The sequence below is a fragment of the Magnolia sinica genome, chromosome 12 (assembly GCF_029962835.1).
Source record: "Magnolia sinica isolate HGM2019 chromosome 12, MsV1, whole genome shotgun sequence".
NCBI lineage: Eukaryota > Viridiplantae > Streptophyta > Magnoliopsida > Magnoliales > Magnoliaceae > Magnolia > Magnolia sinica.
In genome coordinates, this window is record NC_080584.1 from 46,127,774 (window position 1) to 46,146,255 (window position 18,482).

The window sequence follows — 18,482 nt, forward strand, 5'->3', positions numbered from 1 at the left end:
TGGTGCTTGGTAATCTGTGGGACCTATCAAGATTTATGTGTTTCATCCTTGCCATCCATATATTTTTCTAGATCATTTTATGGTATGAGACCAAAAATGAGGTATATCCCAATATCAGGTGGACCACATTGTAGAAAACAGTGTTGAATGAATGCCAACCATTAAAAACTTTTTGAAAGCCATAAAAGTTTTGGATTAAGCTTATCTTTGTTTCTTCCCTTCATCTGGGTGTGTATGACATAAATAACAGATTGGATGCCAAATAAACAGTACAGTGGGCCTTATGAAGATTTTAATGGTAGATATACAATCACTATTGTTTTCCTGTGGTGTGGTCCACCTGAGATTTATATCCCTCTCATTTTTGGGATCAGACACTAAAATGATCTCTAAAAATGGATGAACAGAATGGATGAAACATATACATCATGGTGTGGCCCGCAGGTGGAGTAGCCAATCCGTTTCCTGAGACCGGCGGGGTTAGGACGCAATCCGCTTTCTTAGTTCTTACCCACGCTCCCTTGAGTGAATCAACCGTCGACTATGCTCACACGTTCCTTTCAAATGTGGATACCCTCCATTCGAAGAAGACAAATCGCCGGCCAGAACGCTTATCAACCGCGGTTTTTTTTATCCTACTGCAGGACATCTAACATTCTTCTCATCAGATGGACGGTCCAATGCAAAAACCAAAACCTAACGATTGCACTTTGAGTCGGCTTAGCCATTCATCTCGTCAAACTCAATCCTAAGCCGATCAACCAAAAATGGAGGAGAGCAAGCAAGAGCCCAAACTAGCTGGAGACGAAGCAATCGCAGCCCAAGTTCAGCTATGGAAGCACATACGTGGATTCATCGATTCGGCTGCACTTCGATGCATGATCCAACTGGGCCTTCCTGACTTGATCCATGATCAAGGTGGGCCCACAACCTTCGATCAGATAGCAATCGCACTTCCGATCCTTACTCTAAACAAAGATTGCTTGTACCGGATTCTCCGGTACTTGGTCCACATGAACTTGTTGTGCGTTGTAGAAGAAAACGGTCAGTACAAGTATGCACTGACGCCAGCGTCGAAGCTCCTAGTGCAAGGCCAAGAAAAGAGCCTTGCACCGTTCGTGATGTTCATGATCCGCCCTGAGTCAATGCAGCTCATGCAGCATATAAGTGAGAGCTTGAAGGGCCCCATGTCGCTGCTTCAACGGTTTCTGGGGATCGAGCACGAGAAGGACAAGTGGAATTGGGTGGGTGAGAATGTGGATAGTAACGCCGAGTTTGTGAAAGTCATGATGGGGCACACGAGCCTGGTGATCGAGGAGGTGGTAAGGAGGATGGAGAAGTCGCGCGTGCTCGATGGGGTGGGGACGCTCGTCGATGTAGGGGGGAACACGGGCCAGGTAGCAGGGGCCATTGCCAAGGCCTTCCCACATGTGAAGTGTAGAGTTTTGGAGCTCGCCCATGTTGTGGATTCCATCAGTGAGCCACCAACAATGGTTAGCATCGTGAAAGGGGACATGTTCGACTCTATACCTCAAGCCGATGTTGTGTTTATGAAGGTGATCTCTCTCTCTCTCTCTCTCTCTCTCTCTCTCTCTCTCTATCTCTCTCTAAAACTTGGTGTAGGAACTTCAATGGGCGAACATTGGGATAGAACGAAACCTTAGAAAAAGTTTCGATACACAGTAGCACAATTCCTACAGCTAAGGAGGATACCTAGTCATCTTGGGATGACCATGTTGGATAGTCCAATTGACTGATTGGACCATCAAAGAAGTCGGGATAGTTTAGATAAGAGTAAACGAATGTAAATGGAATTGGGAGTAAATGGGCTGATTTGAAATTGGAAGAGGAGATTTTCCTTAGTAAATGGGGTGAAATGCCTTTTTATGTTCCCTCGAGAGCCACAAGAGTAAACGAAGGTGTGCGTAGAGTAAATAAAGGTGTGCATATGCACATATCCACGGTCCACATGGCACACTAATGATACTCCGAAAAAAATCAATTACTAACTACATCACTAAAATAGTTTGACATCTAAATGGACAGTTAAAATACGTTGGTAAGTTGCTTGTTCATGATCCTTACATTTGCAACCCACCTGAAGCTCGGAAAATTTTCCTTCTTGGCTGAAGTATATATTTTAATGGGCTTATTATAATCATTCTATCAAATACCACATATGTACACTAATTTGAGATAATAAAGCTGATTTGGGATATCACATATGTTCTCGTGAATATATTAAAAGTTTCCAATGCATTTCAAGTCCTCCCTTTTACTCCCATCCAAAACAAAAATTTGGATTTTAATGCATTTCATTTACTCCCATCCAAAGACAACTAAGTCATTAACACTTAAAAGTGAGAGTAAATGTAAAATGGATTCCATTTACCTCCCCAACGACCCCCAAGCTAACCTATACCTCAGTTAGCTTATCTTGGTTTCCACGTATTTTACATGTATGTACGTATGGTACACAACATACTTATTAGCCAAAAATATAGAAAAGCATGTTTGGTTTCCAACATCATATAAGTACTTATCCCTTGCGTTTTTTTGGTCCATCCTTAATATCCATCATCCATCATGTGGGGCCAACCTTTAATGTAGACCGTTCATTATGTTGGGCCCACCCTGGCCTATCTTTGACGTGGACCATTCATTATGTTAGGCCCAACTTGGCCCTATCTTCAATGTGAACAGTCCATTGTGTGAGGCTTACCTTCAACATGGACCATCCAACTTGCGAGGCCCACCTTGGATGTGGGTCTTCCATCATGTCAGACATTGGATGTAAGGCGTCCATCATGCAGGGCTCACTTTAATATGGATCATCCATCATGCAAGGCCCAACTTTGTAGTGGGTCATGCATTGTGTGGGGCTGCCTTAAATGGAGGTCATTCATCATTAGAGGCCGATTGATGGCCCACCTTGATATAGGTCATATACCATGTCGGCCCACCATCAATGTTATTGTCCATTATGTGGGGACCACCTTCAATATTCATTGCCCATCATGTGGAGCCTACCTCTAATGTGGACTATCCATCATGTGGGCCCCACCTTTGCTATGGGTCGTCCATCATGTTGGGTCCACCTTGGAAGTGGGTCATTCATTATTAACGGCCGACATTTGAGGTGGACTATCCACATGCTGGGCCCATCTTGATGTTGGTCATCTATCATGTGGGGTTCACCATCAATGTTATTGTCCATCCTATGAGGCCCACTTTCAATATTGACCACCTATCATGTGGAGCCCACCTTTGATGTGGACCATCCATTGTGTGGGCCCCACCTTCAATGTTGGTCCTCCATCATGAGGGGCTCGCTTTGAATGCGGGTCATTCATCATTAGGGGTTGCCCTTTGACGTGGACCATTCATTGGGCCCACCTTGATGTGGGTCATCTAGCACATGGGCCCACCTTCACTATCCATTGCTCATCTTGTGGAGCCCACCTTTGGTGAGGACCATTCATTGTATGGGACCCACCTTGGATGCCGGTCGTCCATCATATAGGGCTTACCTTGGATGTGGGCAATTCATCATTAGGGGCCGACCTTTGATGTGACCCGCCCATTACGTGGGGCTCACCTTGATGTGGGTCATCCATCATGTGGGCCCACCATCAATGTTAAATATCCATCATGTGGGGCCCACCTTTAATGTTCATTGCCCATCATGTGAAACCCACCTTTAAAAAAAAAAAATTATTTTGTTTTAAGGCAACAAAACAAAAAATTCATTAAAGGAAAAAAGGATACATGAGGAAGAGAACATAAAAAAAAACAACGCGAGAACAGAAAGGCAAAACTGCTGAGATAGCAGCGACACCCTAGCAACCTAAAAAGCTGAAATCAAAATTGGATAGATCCCTCACATTAGCAGCCCATTCTATAACCATCTTCTTAGCCCTAGCACCCACAGAAGTAACAAGGGAGGACTTATCATTAAAGCGCCTGTCGTTCCTTTCGGTCCAAATGGCCCACCAAATGGCGAGGATAACCATGCGCCAGACGATGGACTTGAGCTTCCCAAACTTAGGCCCATGCCAAGCCGCAAGGAGATCAGCGGCTGCTTCGAGGTTGCACCAATAGATCGAGAACCTCTGGTAAATATCGGTCCATAACGGGGAGAAGTAAGAACAATGAACCAGAAGATAGTTGACAGTTTCAGCCTCCCACATACAGCACACACATATATTTGCTATCTGCATACCATGTTTGGCCAAATTGTCGACTGTGAGGATTCTATTATGACCCGCGAGCCATCCAAAGCAAATGACTTTTGGAGGAGCCAGATATTTCCAAATGAAAGGGTTGACTTGATCGGGAGAAGGCACAAAGGGGAGGATGAAAGAATACAGGGATTTTACAGAGAATAAGCCAGATTTGTCTAATTTCCACCCAACTTCATCAGGCTGATTGCAGAGAGGTATAAACTTAGAGATGAGGTCACGCAGATTAGTAAATTCATCGATTTCTTCATCCTTCAGATTCCTGATGCATCTAATAGACCAGACAATTTGCGCCAAAGATGGGGAATAACATCTGTTGATCGAAATGTCTTTGTCTGGGGAAAGACGATAAATGTGAGGAAATTGGACAATCAACGGATTTTCCCCCACCCAAAGATCTTTCCAGAAACGGATAGAGGAGCCGTTACCAAGAACATAGCTGCAGCTTTCAATCGCCGGATTTTTAGCAGCCAGGATGCCTCTCCAAATATGTGACGCCTTGTAATACGATGAATCTTTCGGCCACCATCCGCCTGCAGAAGAGCCATATTTCCCTTTAACGATCGAGGTCCATAACGCATCCTTTTCAGTCGCGAATCTCCAAGCCCATTTCCCAAGCAAAGCAACATTCATAACTTTCAGATTTTTAACATTGGCTCCTCGCTCCTTGAATAATTTGCAGACTTCGTTCCACTCCAATAGGTGAAATTTCCTTTGATTCTCCTTTTTGAACCAGAGGAAGTCCCTTCTAATTTTATCGATCATCTTCCTAACTGTGGCCGGGCATCCGAACAGAGACATAAAGTAGAGAGGAAGACTAGATAGGGCAGATTTGATCAACGTCAAACGCCCACCCAATGGTAAATATCGGCATTTCCACGTCGATAGATTTTTGTGTAGCTTGCTGACAACTCTGTCCCACATATGCTTAGGAGGGGGTCCAACGGCCAGGGGGAGACCAACGAAAGATTTCAGAAAAGAATCAACCTGACACCGCTTCAAAACAGCGCAAAGTAAGGATGTCGAATGGGACACGTTAATCCCTAGGATCTTTGATTTACTCATGTTGATCCTCAGACCAGACACCGCTTCAAAATAGCTCAAAGTAAGGAGGTTACTAATGTAGTCCAAAGAAGCAGTGGAAAAAATAAGTGTGCCATTTGCAAACTGAATATGGGTAATGAGATTCGACAAGCCTGGCATCGTAATACCACGTAGGAGACCATGAGTCTGTCCTTTGAGCAGCATCTGGGACAACACTTCTCCAACGATTATGAAGAGAAAGGGGGAGAGGGGATCCCCTTGGCGAAGCCCTCTGGAGCTTTTAAAGAAACCCTTTGGAGATCCATTTAGGATAATAGAGAAATGAGCAGAGTTGATACAGACCTTAATCCATCTTCTCCATTTGATTCCAAAACCCATACGAGTCAGCATGTATAGAAGAAAATTCCAATCGACATGATCATATGCTTTAGCAACGTCCAGCTTGCAGAATATCCCTTGAGAGTTAGATTTATAACAAGAGTGGAGAACTTCGTTGGCAATGAGGGCTCCGTCCAAAATCCTTTGATGTTCATTGCCCATCATGTGGAGCCCATAGCGCCACCTTTAATGTTCATTGCCCATCATGTGGAGCCCACAGCGCCACCTTTAGTGTCCATTGCCTATCATGTGGAGCCCACTGTGGACGGTCCATTGTGTGGGCCATCCATTAAGCAGAGCTACTTTTGACATAGACTACATTTTTGGAGAGAGAGGTAGAGAAAGTAGAAAATTAAAAAGTTAAAAAATAAAAATAAAAAATTACTGGTAGTTAGAAATATTTTTAAGGTTTCAAGTTACTTTCGAAATGGTGTTTACCAAACTAACTTGAAATTTAAAAAGTAACTGTTTAACTACCATAAGTTTGCAAAGCTACTTATGAGAGCCTTACCAAATAAGCCTTTAATGAACAACTGTACAAAAATACCACCAATCACATTATCCTTTATTATTATTTTTTATTTTTTATTTTTTTTCCTGATCGAACATAACTTTCAAAGGGCAATCTCAAAATCCAGAATACATCCAAAATGCATTGATAATTTTTTTTTTTTTAAAATCAAAACATAAATATCAAAAAAGTACCTCTTAAAACTGAAGTTTACTGAGTCTAATATCCTTCTTCGATGACCTTGGTTCCCAATCCCTTGAGCCCTTCAGGTGGGACCTCTGCTACAGTGACCAACGAATAAAGCTCCTCCTTAGCATCTTCCTCTTCATTCCTCTTGCGAGCAACGCGCACGCAAACACGTCTAGGCACACCCCGGATATCCCTGCTCCATATGTGCTTGTTTAGCTTCACGTCGACCCTAACATCGGTTGTCCCCATTGCCTTTTGTGCAAATTTCTGTATCTCTTTTGTGGCTTTGGGAGCCATCTTCTTGAAGGTGCATCCATGGAGACGCCTGTGGAGATTGATAGTGTATTCTCTTGTCACTACCTCCTCCTTTCTCCCTTTGGCCGTCTTCTCCACCATCTTGGCAGCTATTCCCTCTCCCGCTCTCTCAAAACCCTAGTTCCCGAAGTTTCGGCTGTGAGAGACCGATCACATTATCCTATCATCTTTTGTTTGGCCATATTTTCTATAGCCATCTCTTTTATAAACCATGGATGGAATGGTTGTGATTGGTTAACAAAACTGATTCTTTGTAATAGTAAGCAATCCATAACTCGCCCTTACACGGATCAAAATTTTGACTTGATCAACTTTTGTGTAAACGATCTTGATCGTCCATATTACAGGTTATTAATCAAATGGTTAATATTTTTTTTCTGAATGGTGGGATATTTGCAGGGTAGCCTATAAAATGTTGCTCGGACCCAATGAACAGTTTGGTTTAATGGATTGGTGCAACTAGGAGCATTACAAATCATAGCTTTAAAAATAAAATAAAAAAAAACAAAAAAAAAACCTCGAATAAACTCAACTCCACTCGCCCAATTGACTTGACTCAATTGGATTTCACCAAGACTTTGGGAAAAGCTCGATCCAGTCATGACTTAGATCGAAACTCAAGAAAACCATGCTAAACTCGACAAAACTCAAAAGCGATGAAATTCAATTCTACATGACCAAAGAGATTGTTACAATACATTCTGAAGTATTATTATTATAGGATACATCGGGATTTTTGCCTTTCAATCTAGCGTCATTTCTTACTTACCAATACAATACTGTTTATTCGATGAGCCTCAGCTTAGATGAGGTACATGCAAAACCTAGACACTCTTAGTTTTGAATATTTTAACCCTTCATTTGTTTGATTCTTCTCCAGTGAATACATTCACAGGCCTATTAACCTTTTACAATCAAAGGATTTAAATATTTCAGTTCTTGGACATCATCCATCCAAAAGTCAGTCCCATCATATAAACAGTTTTGGATCACTAAATAGATCTTAGCTAGATCCAGCAGGTAACCAGATGTATCCACTTGCAAAACGTTGGTGTGTATTCTAGAAAACCTCTGGTCTAATAGTGATGATATTAGTGCACACACATTTTCTTTTTATAATACACTATATGTGCCCAGACGTCACATGTACCATTACACAGGACTGGGCTCGTTTTACACATCTGCGTAAAACACACAATCCATGTGGGACCCACCATGTTGTATATTTAGATCCGTTCATCTATCAGGTGAGAACCCCTTTTCTTTTATACACACACATGCACACCCACATACTCAGACGCATGCATGCTTACCCACCTTATGGGCACACGAACCCATGACCTCAGTGTTGAAACAGACTCTAATCTGGCCCTTAGCCATGGATTGAACCACACCAGAACCCTTATTTTAACTGTACATACACAGGATCAGCCCAGCAAAAAACTCCTATGAGCCGCATCGACAAGAACAATGTGAAATGCCCCTGAAACTTTTAAGTTCAGCTAGTGTGGCCTTCTTGATTTTTTATTTTTATTATCAGGCTGATTGTTGTATCTTCACTTCTTCCTAGTGAGTCACACCTGGGTTTAATGAAATATATATGCTATGGTGGCGCCACAAACAAACCTAATGGTGGCATTCCATCCTCATTGTTCTTTATTGTCTAGCCCACGAGAGCTATGGATGGGGCTGATTTTTAATCCCCATCCTGGAGTTGAGGATGGAACCTGCTGGATGGAATGAATTTTACACATGTAAGAGGAGATTCTGAGGTGTTGTAGAGGATTTGGGACCCATTGCATCCGACAGCAAAATTATGGTGGGACACGATTTCCACGTAATGCCATGAGTGGCATGGTATGCACTAATATTAGAAGGATATTTATGAAAATTTGAAAGATTGACTTCACATTTTCGTGCTTTCCCGTAATTATTTAACTGGGCAATTGCAGTCTATCTTGCATGACTGGAATGATGAGGATTGTATCAAGATTCTAAGGAAATGCAAAGAAGCGATCCCTAGCAAGGGAGGAAAAGTGATCTTGGTGGACATTGTTTTGGACACAGACGCGACGGATGGACTTGTTGGTGCTAGGCTTTGCATGGAGATGATGATGCTGCTCATTGGAGGGAAGGAAAGAACTAAGGAGGAATGGAATAAACTCATCGAAAGCACTGGTTTTAGTAGTTATAAGATAACATACATGGAGGCCATGGAATCCATCATTGAGATTTATCCTTGAACTTTTCCTCCGTGGTGATCAATCTTCCGTTTAAATACAGAGGTTTTTTCCATTGTAATAAGAAAGGTACGAAAAAATCATTTTACGTTTTTTTTTTTTTTTTTATATTGACATGGGATTCTACTTATTGGAGTTGCAAACCAAAACCCATTTTCCAGCAACAGCTGGTGACTATTGATCTTCTAATGCACAGCAACAGTTCCCATAGAGGTGTTTTGGAAGATGAAAAACCTTGTGCAATTTTTAGAAATATTTAATGTTGGAAGCTCCTAGTAGGGGTATTTTTGTCTTTTCACCTTTCACTCAAATGCCTATAAAAGGGCACCTTGTGTATCCGGTTGATGCGAGAAGCAAGAATGAAGCAAGCAGCAGTAAAACAATCCAAAAAAATAAAGAAAATAAGTTCTGTTTTGTTCTCTCTTCCTTCCTTCTAAAGAATTAGTTCTTTTTTGAGTTGTCTAAAGGCTTTGTAAAGCCAGTAATTTCCTCTTGAAGCAAATAAAATCTAACTTGTACAGCCAACAAACTGGTATTAAAGCCATTTTTTCTAGTTGAAGTTGCAGCAATTTTCAGCCAAGAACATAAAGTTTTTTTTTCTTTTCAGAAAAATCTATTTTAAAAAATCAGATTTCTATTCCATCCCTCTCCTTTCCTTCTAAAAAAAAATCAGCCCTTCCTTCTTCAAAAAAATTGTCTACGTCTTCTTAAGGCTTTGTAAAGCTAATTCGTCTAACCCATAAAGCTTGTTTGTGTAAAGATGGCCACCACAATCCAACCGCAGGTTCCTAAGTTGTCAAAAGACAACTATGAAAATTGGTGCATCCAAATGAAGGCAATGTTCAGATCGTAAGATCTATGGGAGATCATCACCGATGGGTATGTAGAACCCATTATGGAGGAAGAAGTCTCTTTCACCAATTAGAAAAAGACCGCTCTAAAAAATCAAAGGAAGAGAGACAACAAGGCTTTGTTCCTCCTCTATCAAAGGTTAGATGAATCAACCTTTGAAAAGATTACCGAAGCAACATCAAGCAAGCAAACTTGGGATACCCTTAGCACCACTTCAAAGGTGTTGATCGAGTGAAGCAGGTTCGCCTTCAAACACTAAGAGTCAAGTTCGAAGCGGCACACATGAAGGTAGGTGAAAGTATCTCTGACTACTTCTCACGTCTACTTGTTATTACTAACAATTTGAAAAGAAATGGTGAAAAGGTTGAAGACATACATGTCATGGAAAAAGGATTGCGATCTCTCACAAACAAGTTTGTTGGTTTGATCACGTGATTGCGATAATCAAAGAATCAAAGGACTTGGAAAAATTATCCATTGAAGAGTTGATTGGGTCGTTGCAAGTATATAAGTAACGAATGCAAAAGAATGCAGGAAAGATACTTAAACATACCTTAGAGTTTAAGCTAACTCCAAATGAACAAAGAGGTAGCCAATACATATTGTAACATCCCAAATTTTCGCAGCCAGATTTTATACTCATACTCGAGAAAACTGGGTATTAATAATTGAATAAATTTGATGATTTAAAAATCGCACCATAATTTTTTTTCATTTAGATCACATCTAGTTATATTTATGAAGGTAACTATTCATGAGAATAAAATCAACTGTATTTATTATTTTGTTAGAGTAAAAGAATTCGACAAATTATCAAATTTTCTCTCAATGAGAGCTTATTACATTATCAAGTTTACAACGGAAATATAAAATTAAATCATAAAACTTTCTTATTCTTTCAATATAATATTCCATAGGGAGATGCTCATCTAGATCTTCACTCTGTACATCACCTGCATCATCTATACGGTTGGAGAGGGTCAATGCCCTACTCATATTGATGGTTGTCATTTAAGATTAACAATAATTCAAGAGATTAATAAAAGTAATGTAAGGGTTCTAATACATCACGTACTCCACTACTACGAGATGTGTCAGTATGCGCAAATAACCTACATAAGATGTATGCCTAGCAAAGTGTGTGCGGCTCATCATACGTAGTGATCATTACAATGTGAAATACAATTTATAGAAAACCTAGCTACCCCTGCATTCTCACACTATGGAGATTCGTCGGTATATCCAACGCTACCATGGATTTACGTGAATACCTCGAGACAGCACAACACATGAGTCGAATGAATTACGTAACACGATTTGTTCATGGAGTGACTATTTACAACATCCAATCCCGAAAGTGATGTAACATGCATTGTGAATTACTTATATCGATTTGTGCATCACTACCCAAACCCATGGAATTATATGTCGACCAAGAGGGTCTCTACCCGAAGTGCATTATGTCTATGACATACTAATTGAATCATTAGTTGTGATACCTTCAACACATCACTTACATCAAAGAGAATATAAATTGAATCATGGGGGTTTTAAAATACCAAGACACATGCCTAAGCCATAAAGGTAGATAACACAAGGCTAACAAAATGAAAAGGAAAGTAGTAATGGCTAACTTAATAAAGGGGAGAGTGGCAATGGCCAACCCAACAAGGAAGAGAGTGACAATGACCAACTCAATAAAGAGAAGAGTAAAAATAGCTAACTCAACAAAGAGGAGAGTGGCAATGGCCAACCCAACAAAAAAGAGAGTGGTAATGACCAACTCAATAAAGAGAAGAGTAAAAATAGCTAACTCAACAAAGATGAGAGTGGCAATGGCTAACTCAATAAAAGGAGAGTAGCAAAGGTTAACTCAATAAATTGGTAAAGGCAGGGGCAAGGCTTGTATCCATCGCCCCACGTAAAAATAGTGAAGATCACTTGTAATTAACATCATAATATAACCTAAAGGGTAAATAATTGTTGATGGTAAATTAAACAATTGCATAGAGAGAATTATAGTAACATGAGAACAGATAAAAGGAAAGATAACTCATATCAACTTAAATTAATGCAAACTTAAATGAATCCCTCACTTTAGCATTAGATCTAAACCCTAGGTAGATATCCATATAGGAAAGCTTCTACATGAAAAGCTTCCACATAAATCACGACATCGCTTGAGCAAGAGGAAAACACCATACATATGGAGAATAAAGTGGGCGTCTAGGCTTCTCTTTCTCTTTCTCTCTCTTTTTCTTTTTCTTTTTCTTTCTCTTTCTCCCTCTCTTTGTTTTTCTCTCTCTTTCTCTCTCTCCTCCTTGGACGTAGGGGGTATGGACATGTGAGTGGAGAGGGGACGCACACTCCTTTTATAAAGGAGTAGGTGTATGAGAGGGGTGTGTTTCCCATCCCACTTGGATTGGGTTTCTCCAATTTTTCCTTTTCTGACGATCTTTCTTTAAATCTAATTCATCCATTATGTCAGGGTCATCGAATAGAGCTAGGGTATATGATTTTCTTGGTGATCCGAAATTTATATTGACCTATTTTGAAAATTCTCCTAACGAGTATCCAAAACGAACTTGATCTCAATTAACGGTCCACACTTAATAATTACTTGGAGAAATAGAGGATAATATGCTTGATTTGTGTGTTCCAGTGCTATGCATGGCATGTGCGTGTGTGGGGGCTTGCACTCGGGTATGAGCATGGGCGAGGGTGTGAACAGTGTGACTGTAGTGGTGGTAGATGACGCACTTTGCACTGCACATCATGTCATAAAGTGTCCCTCGCGACCTTGTGCAAACCGTCACAAGACGGTGGGATCGCGGTGCGAGAAGTGTTAAATTGTCTAGGTTTTATAGGCTACTAGAAACATTCGAATCAATGGATCGAAAATCGTCAATTATAGCAAAAAATGGTCCAAAAATAGACAGGCCTTGATGATCCAATGGTCAGATCATTGATCCAATGGTATGAAATGTTCAAAAATTACTGCCAAAAGTTAGAAACATTTCATAAATGTTCTAAACTATTGATGACCACCTATCAATGGTTCACACCTCAAATGCTATATAAACTGGACCATCCAGGTCCAGAATCATCCAAGTCCAACAGATTCAATCAGGATCTAATCTGATATCTCTAAACATTTTTCTTTTTAAGAAATTGGTGAGTATTTCAAACATTGTTTGAGTTACTAAGTTCGACCACACAACAAATCTGTTAAATTTACGAATTGCGTTAACCGAGTTCCTGAGTAGATCCCTTCGTGATTGTTGTACACAAGATCAAAACAGGAAGGCTTGTCTTATCATGGAAGCAATTCGCCTGTAACCTTATCAGCAATCTCAATTTCAATCGAGAAGGGGTTGAATCAAGTTTTAAGGACAACGTATTCATACATGATCCAGCCTCGTGTTACTTTCACTATTTTTTATTTTGAATTTTTCAATATAATTTCTCCAACATTCTTAAAGCTTGATTATAGATATAGAAAGTCTTGCATCTGTCGAAATGATGAACCAAGATCTAATCAGACTAGACTGATTTGATGGTACAAACTTCACAAGATGTCAAGATAAGTTGAAGTTTCTTCTCATTGCCTGTCCAATCTTCAACCTCTGCTAGGAGCAATCAACAATAACACTCTAGAACAGATCGCTGTCAGAATTGAACAACAAGAAGACGGACTGCTATGCTGCGGTTATATTCTCAACGCTCTCCAAAAGTACTATTCATAGTAATTTAAAAGGTTTTGAATTTATTTACTAAATAAAATTTAATATCCCTAATTAGTGTATGTATGTAATGTTTGACATAATGATTGTAATAAGCTCATTGAAATATATATTTTAGCCGGGTACAGAGAATGCGATGGTGGACAGGTATTTATAGGCAATGACAATGCCTATAATGTCGTCGTTGTTGGTACTGTTAGCATCAAGATGTTTGATGGGATGGAGTGTACCTTGACTGAGGTAAGGCAAATTTTTGATATGAAGAAGAGTTTGATATCTCTCAATGCACTCGAGGCGATTAGGTGCAAGTTCACCGGTTTCATTGGTATCCTTAAGGTTTCTAAAGGGGCGCTCACAGTTATAAGAGCACAGAGGCATGGTAACCTTTACAGGTTGATCGAAAGTACTTCAACAGGTGGAGTTGCACCTGCAGTAGTAGATTCTACGTCTAGACGTATCTGCCATGCACGTATGGGACACATGAGCGAGCGGAGCATGAAGGTACTTTCTGACCGATGCTTAATTCCTAGTTTTAAAAGTCTTGATACACACACACACATACGAATATTGTATATATGGTAAACAATTTAAGTTATCTTTTAAATCTAGAAAACATGTATGTAAATGAGTCCTTGACTATGTGCATTTTCACATATGGGGGTCGTCGCCCGTGATTTTCATTGTAAGGTCATCATGGTTTGTAACATTTATTGACTACTACTCCTGAAAAGTTTGGATTTATTTCATAAAACATAAATCCGAAGTTTTCACCAACTTCAAACAATCGAAGACCATGGTGGAAAAACAAACATGGTGAAAGGTGAAAGTTTTAAGGACTGACAATGATGGTGAATTTACTTTTACTGAATTTAATCAATTTTGTAAGAATGGAGGGATTATAAGGCACGACACAGTGTGCCACACACCCAATCAAAATGGTGTGGCTAAGCAGATAAATCAAACTCTCTTAGAGAGGGTCAAATGCATGATTAGTAATGTTGTGTTGGGCAAGGACCTATGGACTGAGGTTGTTAATACAGATTGCTATTTGGTGAATCGTTCCCCTTCCACGGTGATTGATTGCAAGATTCTAAATGAAATATGGAGTGGTAAAAAAGTAGACTACTTAAGATTGCGTATATTTAGTTGTGAGGCTTACTCTTATGTACCATCAGTTAAGAGAGATAGGTTAGATCAAATGGTCAAAAAGTATATCTTTGTTGGCTATGGTGGTGGTGTAAGGGGATACAGGCTATATGACCGAGTCACACGTAAAGTCGTTATTAGCAGAGATGTTAAATTCGACGAAGGCTCCCTATTCCACAAGAATAATCAAAAAGAGAAAAAAGAACCAGAAAGGTTAGTCGTTGACGTTTATATTGACACGAGTGATACTCAGGGTGAGACAGATGCGCAGACAGAGGTACAAGAAGAGGTCGAGCAGCCACCTAGAAGAAATCTCCTGTGGAATCGCAGGTTACAGGTAAGATACAGGAATGACTCTAATATCGCACATACCCTCATTACAGATGAGAGGGGCCTCGTCTACTATTTAAGAGACTCTTGATAAGCCTGATGCAGAAAAGTGAAAAGTGAGAATGGACGATAAAATGAACTCTTTGTATAAGAACAACATATAGGAGCTAGTGAAGCCTCTAGTGGGCCAAAAAGAAATAAGATACAAGTGTATATTCCAGAAGAAACATGATAGCTAAATACAAAGCAAGGTTGGTAGTGAAGGATTATACTCAAAAAGAAGGTGTGGAATTCAAAGATATATTTGCACCAGTTATAAAGCAAGTGTCTATCAGATTCGTGTTGCCACTAGATACTTAATACGATCTTGAGCTAGAACAGATGGACGTGAAGACTGCATTCCTGCATCGGGAATTGGAAGAATAGATCTTCATGAAGCAACCATAAGGCTACAAAGTATAAGGGACAGAGAACAAGGTTTGCAAGTTAAAGAGGTCGTTGTAAAGCTTGAAACAGTCATCTAAGCAGTGGTATAAAAAGTTTGATTCTTTCATGTTGAGTCAGAAATTTACTAAGAATGAGTATGATCATTAATACGTATTTCACACACACGGAAGACGTACTCGTACTCAAAGAAATCTTGAATTGATTTTTTCTTCGGCATTACACATTCTGTTATTAATATAATGGCATAGACCCTTACGCATGCCTTTAGGGGAATGAATCATTGCATGCCAAGTGACCATGATCAACATGCCTATTTATGAGGCAACGTACCTAGCATCGTTATGAAAGATCAGATATAATCACGGATATGGTGACACTACACCAAAATTCCTCTTTAGGAGTAGTTTAAAACAGTTCCTTAAATCATTTAGAAACGGTTTAAACCGTGGGTAAATAAGGTGTTGCAAAAACTTAGGAACGGTTCTAAACTGTTCCTGAAATAGGGCGTCGCAAACAATTAGGGACGGTTGAAAACCGTCGTAAATTTTCAATTTCCAGCCCAATTTTTAATTTTTGGGAATGGTATTTAAACCATCCCTAATTTTTGCTAAATCATTTTAGAAATAGACATTGCACATACAAATCCATTCTATTATCTAGATAATAAATATCTATGAATATCGCAATGCTACTAGACAAAAAAAAGAAAAAAAAAGAGAAAAAAGGCCCTGATTGAATTCTCTTATAGAACAAAGAGAACGAAGAGCAGGACATACCGCAAAATAGACAATGACTAATGCAAAAGTCCACCTGCAGATCGGTTATCATTAACTCGGTCTCCATTGATTTTCTGATTTTACAATCATCATCATCATCTCCCAGCTATTATGGGCTGCCTATTACGATAATACTCGTCTTTTAGGAAAAAGAAACATAGCAATTGAGAGCAAGAACCTAATATCAACTGATAACAGTGTTTTTGTTCAAAAACCTTAAATTAAAGGTTGGAAGTTATAATATGTTTAGTTGTCTCCCAATGCAAGAAAACAAAAGGGAACAAAGTAGGTGCAGTCAACCTAGAATTGATGCTAATTTGTAATGTCTTTTCAGTAACAAAGATCAATGGGAATCAAGGAATAAAACATGAATTAAATATTTAAGTAATGTCACAAAACAAGAGAACAAAAGAATGCGACTTACCAAAAAATTGATAACAACGCAAACCCACAAGAAGACCTTTTGCAACATCATGATACAAAGTATTACGATAATTAACACTATAAGAAGCGTACAACTGATTTTGAAACTACAATGTCCCAAAGCACCTGCAATATCATACATTTTCATTTTTCTTCTTTTTCTACTTTTTAATTCTTCTTTTCAAAAAAAAAAAAAAAAAACAGTGAATCAAGGACTGGCTACTCTTGCATTTTTTTTGGAGTTAGGAGTGAATTTGGTGTTGTTCTTGACCAAAGTTCTAAAACAAGACAATGCTCAGGCTGCAAACAATGTGAGCAAATGGACAAGAACTACATATGCCTTCTCTCTGGCCGGTGCCTTTGTAAGTGACTCCTACTAGGGAAGAAACAAGGTCAGGTGATCTTCACCAATGTATCCTATCTGATTCACAGCTCATATCTCCCACAAGGATCATATAGTTATTTATGCCCATGGTATTCTGGGTGATAGCAAGTAGTTATCTATCAAAAGAGCATCCACCAATTTCCCTTCATTGATTAATCCGTCAAAAGAGAATAAAGCTAAAATAGTAGATAAGGTGTTCCCATTTGATTAATCCTTCAAACAGAAAGTAGATGCCTAATAATCAAAACCATCCAGACTGCTTCCATTTGAGACACACCACTCATGGAAACAAGCTTGATAAACAATTTAGATATAACTAATAGCATAGATCCTTTCTCTTTCTTAATCATTGCTAAACAGGAAAATAAAGATGGCAATGCAAATGGGAATTCAACTCACATTGGAGTCAATTGGATCATGGGAATTTCTGGAAGCTGCACGCTTATCAGAATAAACATTTTCCAAGCCAACAACAAATGGCTACCAGGCCTGCAAACAAAAAGCAGAACATTAGTAATCTTGACTGCAGCATCCACCAAAGCAAATATGTAGGAAAATAAAATTCCACACTATATTTGGAAATGCAACACACTATCTACATAATAGAAGACAATCAAGATTTCTTATAACACAACAATCATATGGTATTAACTTGAAAGAAGGGACAAAGGTGAGGAATTGAATAGAATTAAAACAGAGTGTTAACAGAGAGAACCTCAAGAAAAATTTGCAACATTTGTTCAGCTAAAGTTGATAAGTTAAAATGAATCATCACTTGTTCCCAAAATCAGTTAATCAAAAAGGAAACACAAGTCCCAAGGAATAGAAACATTGCTTCCAAAAACGCAAAAACTAACATCACAAAACCCAATAAAAAAAAAATGCAACTTATACCTAATAAGATACAACAACAATAGCCATCCAAAAATATACATATCATGCATTCACATAATTGTAATATCCATATACATAGCCTACACCAAATATACCGAAACCAATTAAAATTCGGGCTTTTTTTCACACCTGAATTCTACTTGCTAGAAGTTTAAAAGTACACATACAAGAAATGAAGAGTGCGGTTGGAGGGAGAGTCATCTAGTTTCCCTCTGCCACCTGTCAAAGAAGATGCCACATTAGCATTAATAGATGAAGCGGCCTCAACAATAGTGTGTTGAACAGTGATTTTTAGTTAGCCTAATCTGAAATCAATAAGACATAATTTATGGATCTATATGCCAAAATGACCAGAAAAATGGCTGTTTTAGTATATATGCCAAAGAAATCAACAATTTGGTCTAAACAGACAAAAAATAAGAAAATCCAGAATAGAAATCAACAATTTGATGGTCATGCAGGAGACAAATCTCAATCTCATCCACCCAGCTCCTATTTTATCCAAAAACTCCCTGTCGTACCTCTTTATCCTTTTGGACTATATGGAGACAAATGATGTAATCATGTA

At 39.2% G+C, this 18,482-nt stretch overlaps 2 protein-coding genes across 2 annotated transcripts; one reads left to right on the forward strand and one right to left on the reverse strand.

Annotated features, from left to right (window-relative positions):
- The first annotated feature begins 752 nt into the window (after positions 1-752).
- LOC131221304 (columbamine O-methyltransferase-like) lies at positions 753-9,341 on the forward strand. The gene is made up of 2 exons (XM_058216514.1): positions 753-1,556; positions 8,631-9,341. The coding sequence occupies exons 1-2, from the start codon at positions 768-770 to the stop codon at positions 8,919-8,921; spliced, it is 1,080 nt and encodes a 359-aa protein (XP_058072497.1). The 5' UTR covers positions 753-767; the 3' UTR covers positions 8,922-9,341.
- LOC131221305 (large ribosomal subunit protein eL31-like) lies at positions 6,344-6,839 on the reverse strand. The gene has a single exon (XM_058216515.1). It carries the CDS (start codon positions 6,757-6,759, stop codon positions 6,394-6,396), a length of 366 nt encoding a protein of 121 aa, XP_058072498.1. The 5' UTR covers positions 6,760-6,839; the 3' UTR covers positions 6,344-6,393.
- Positions 9,342-18,482: the final 9,141 nt, after the last annotated feature.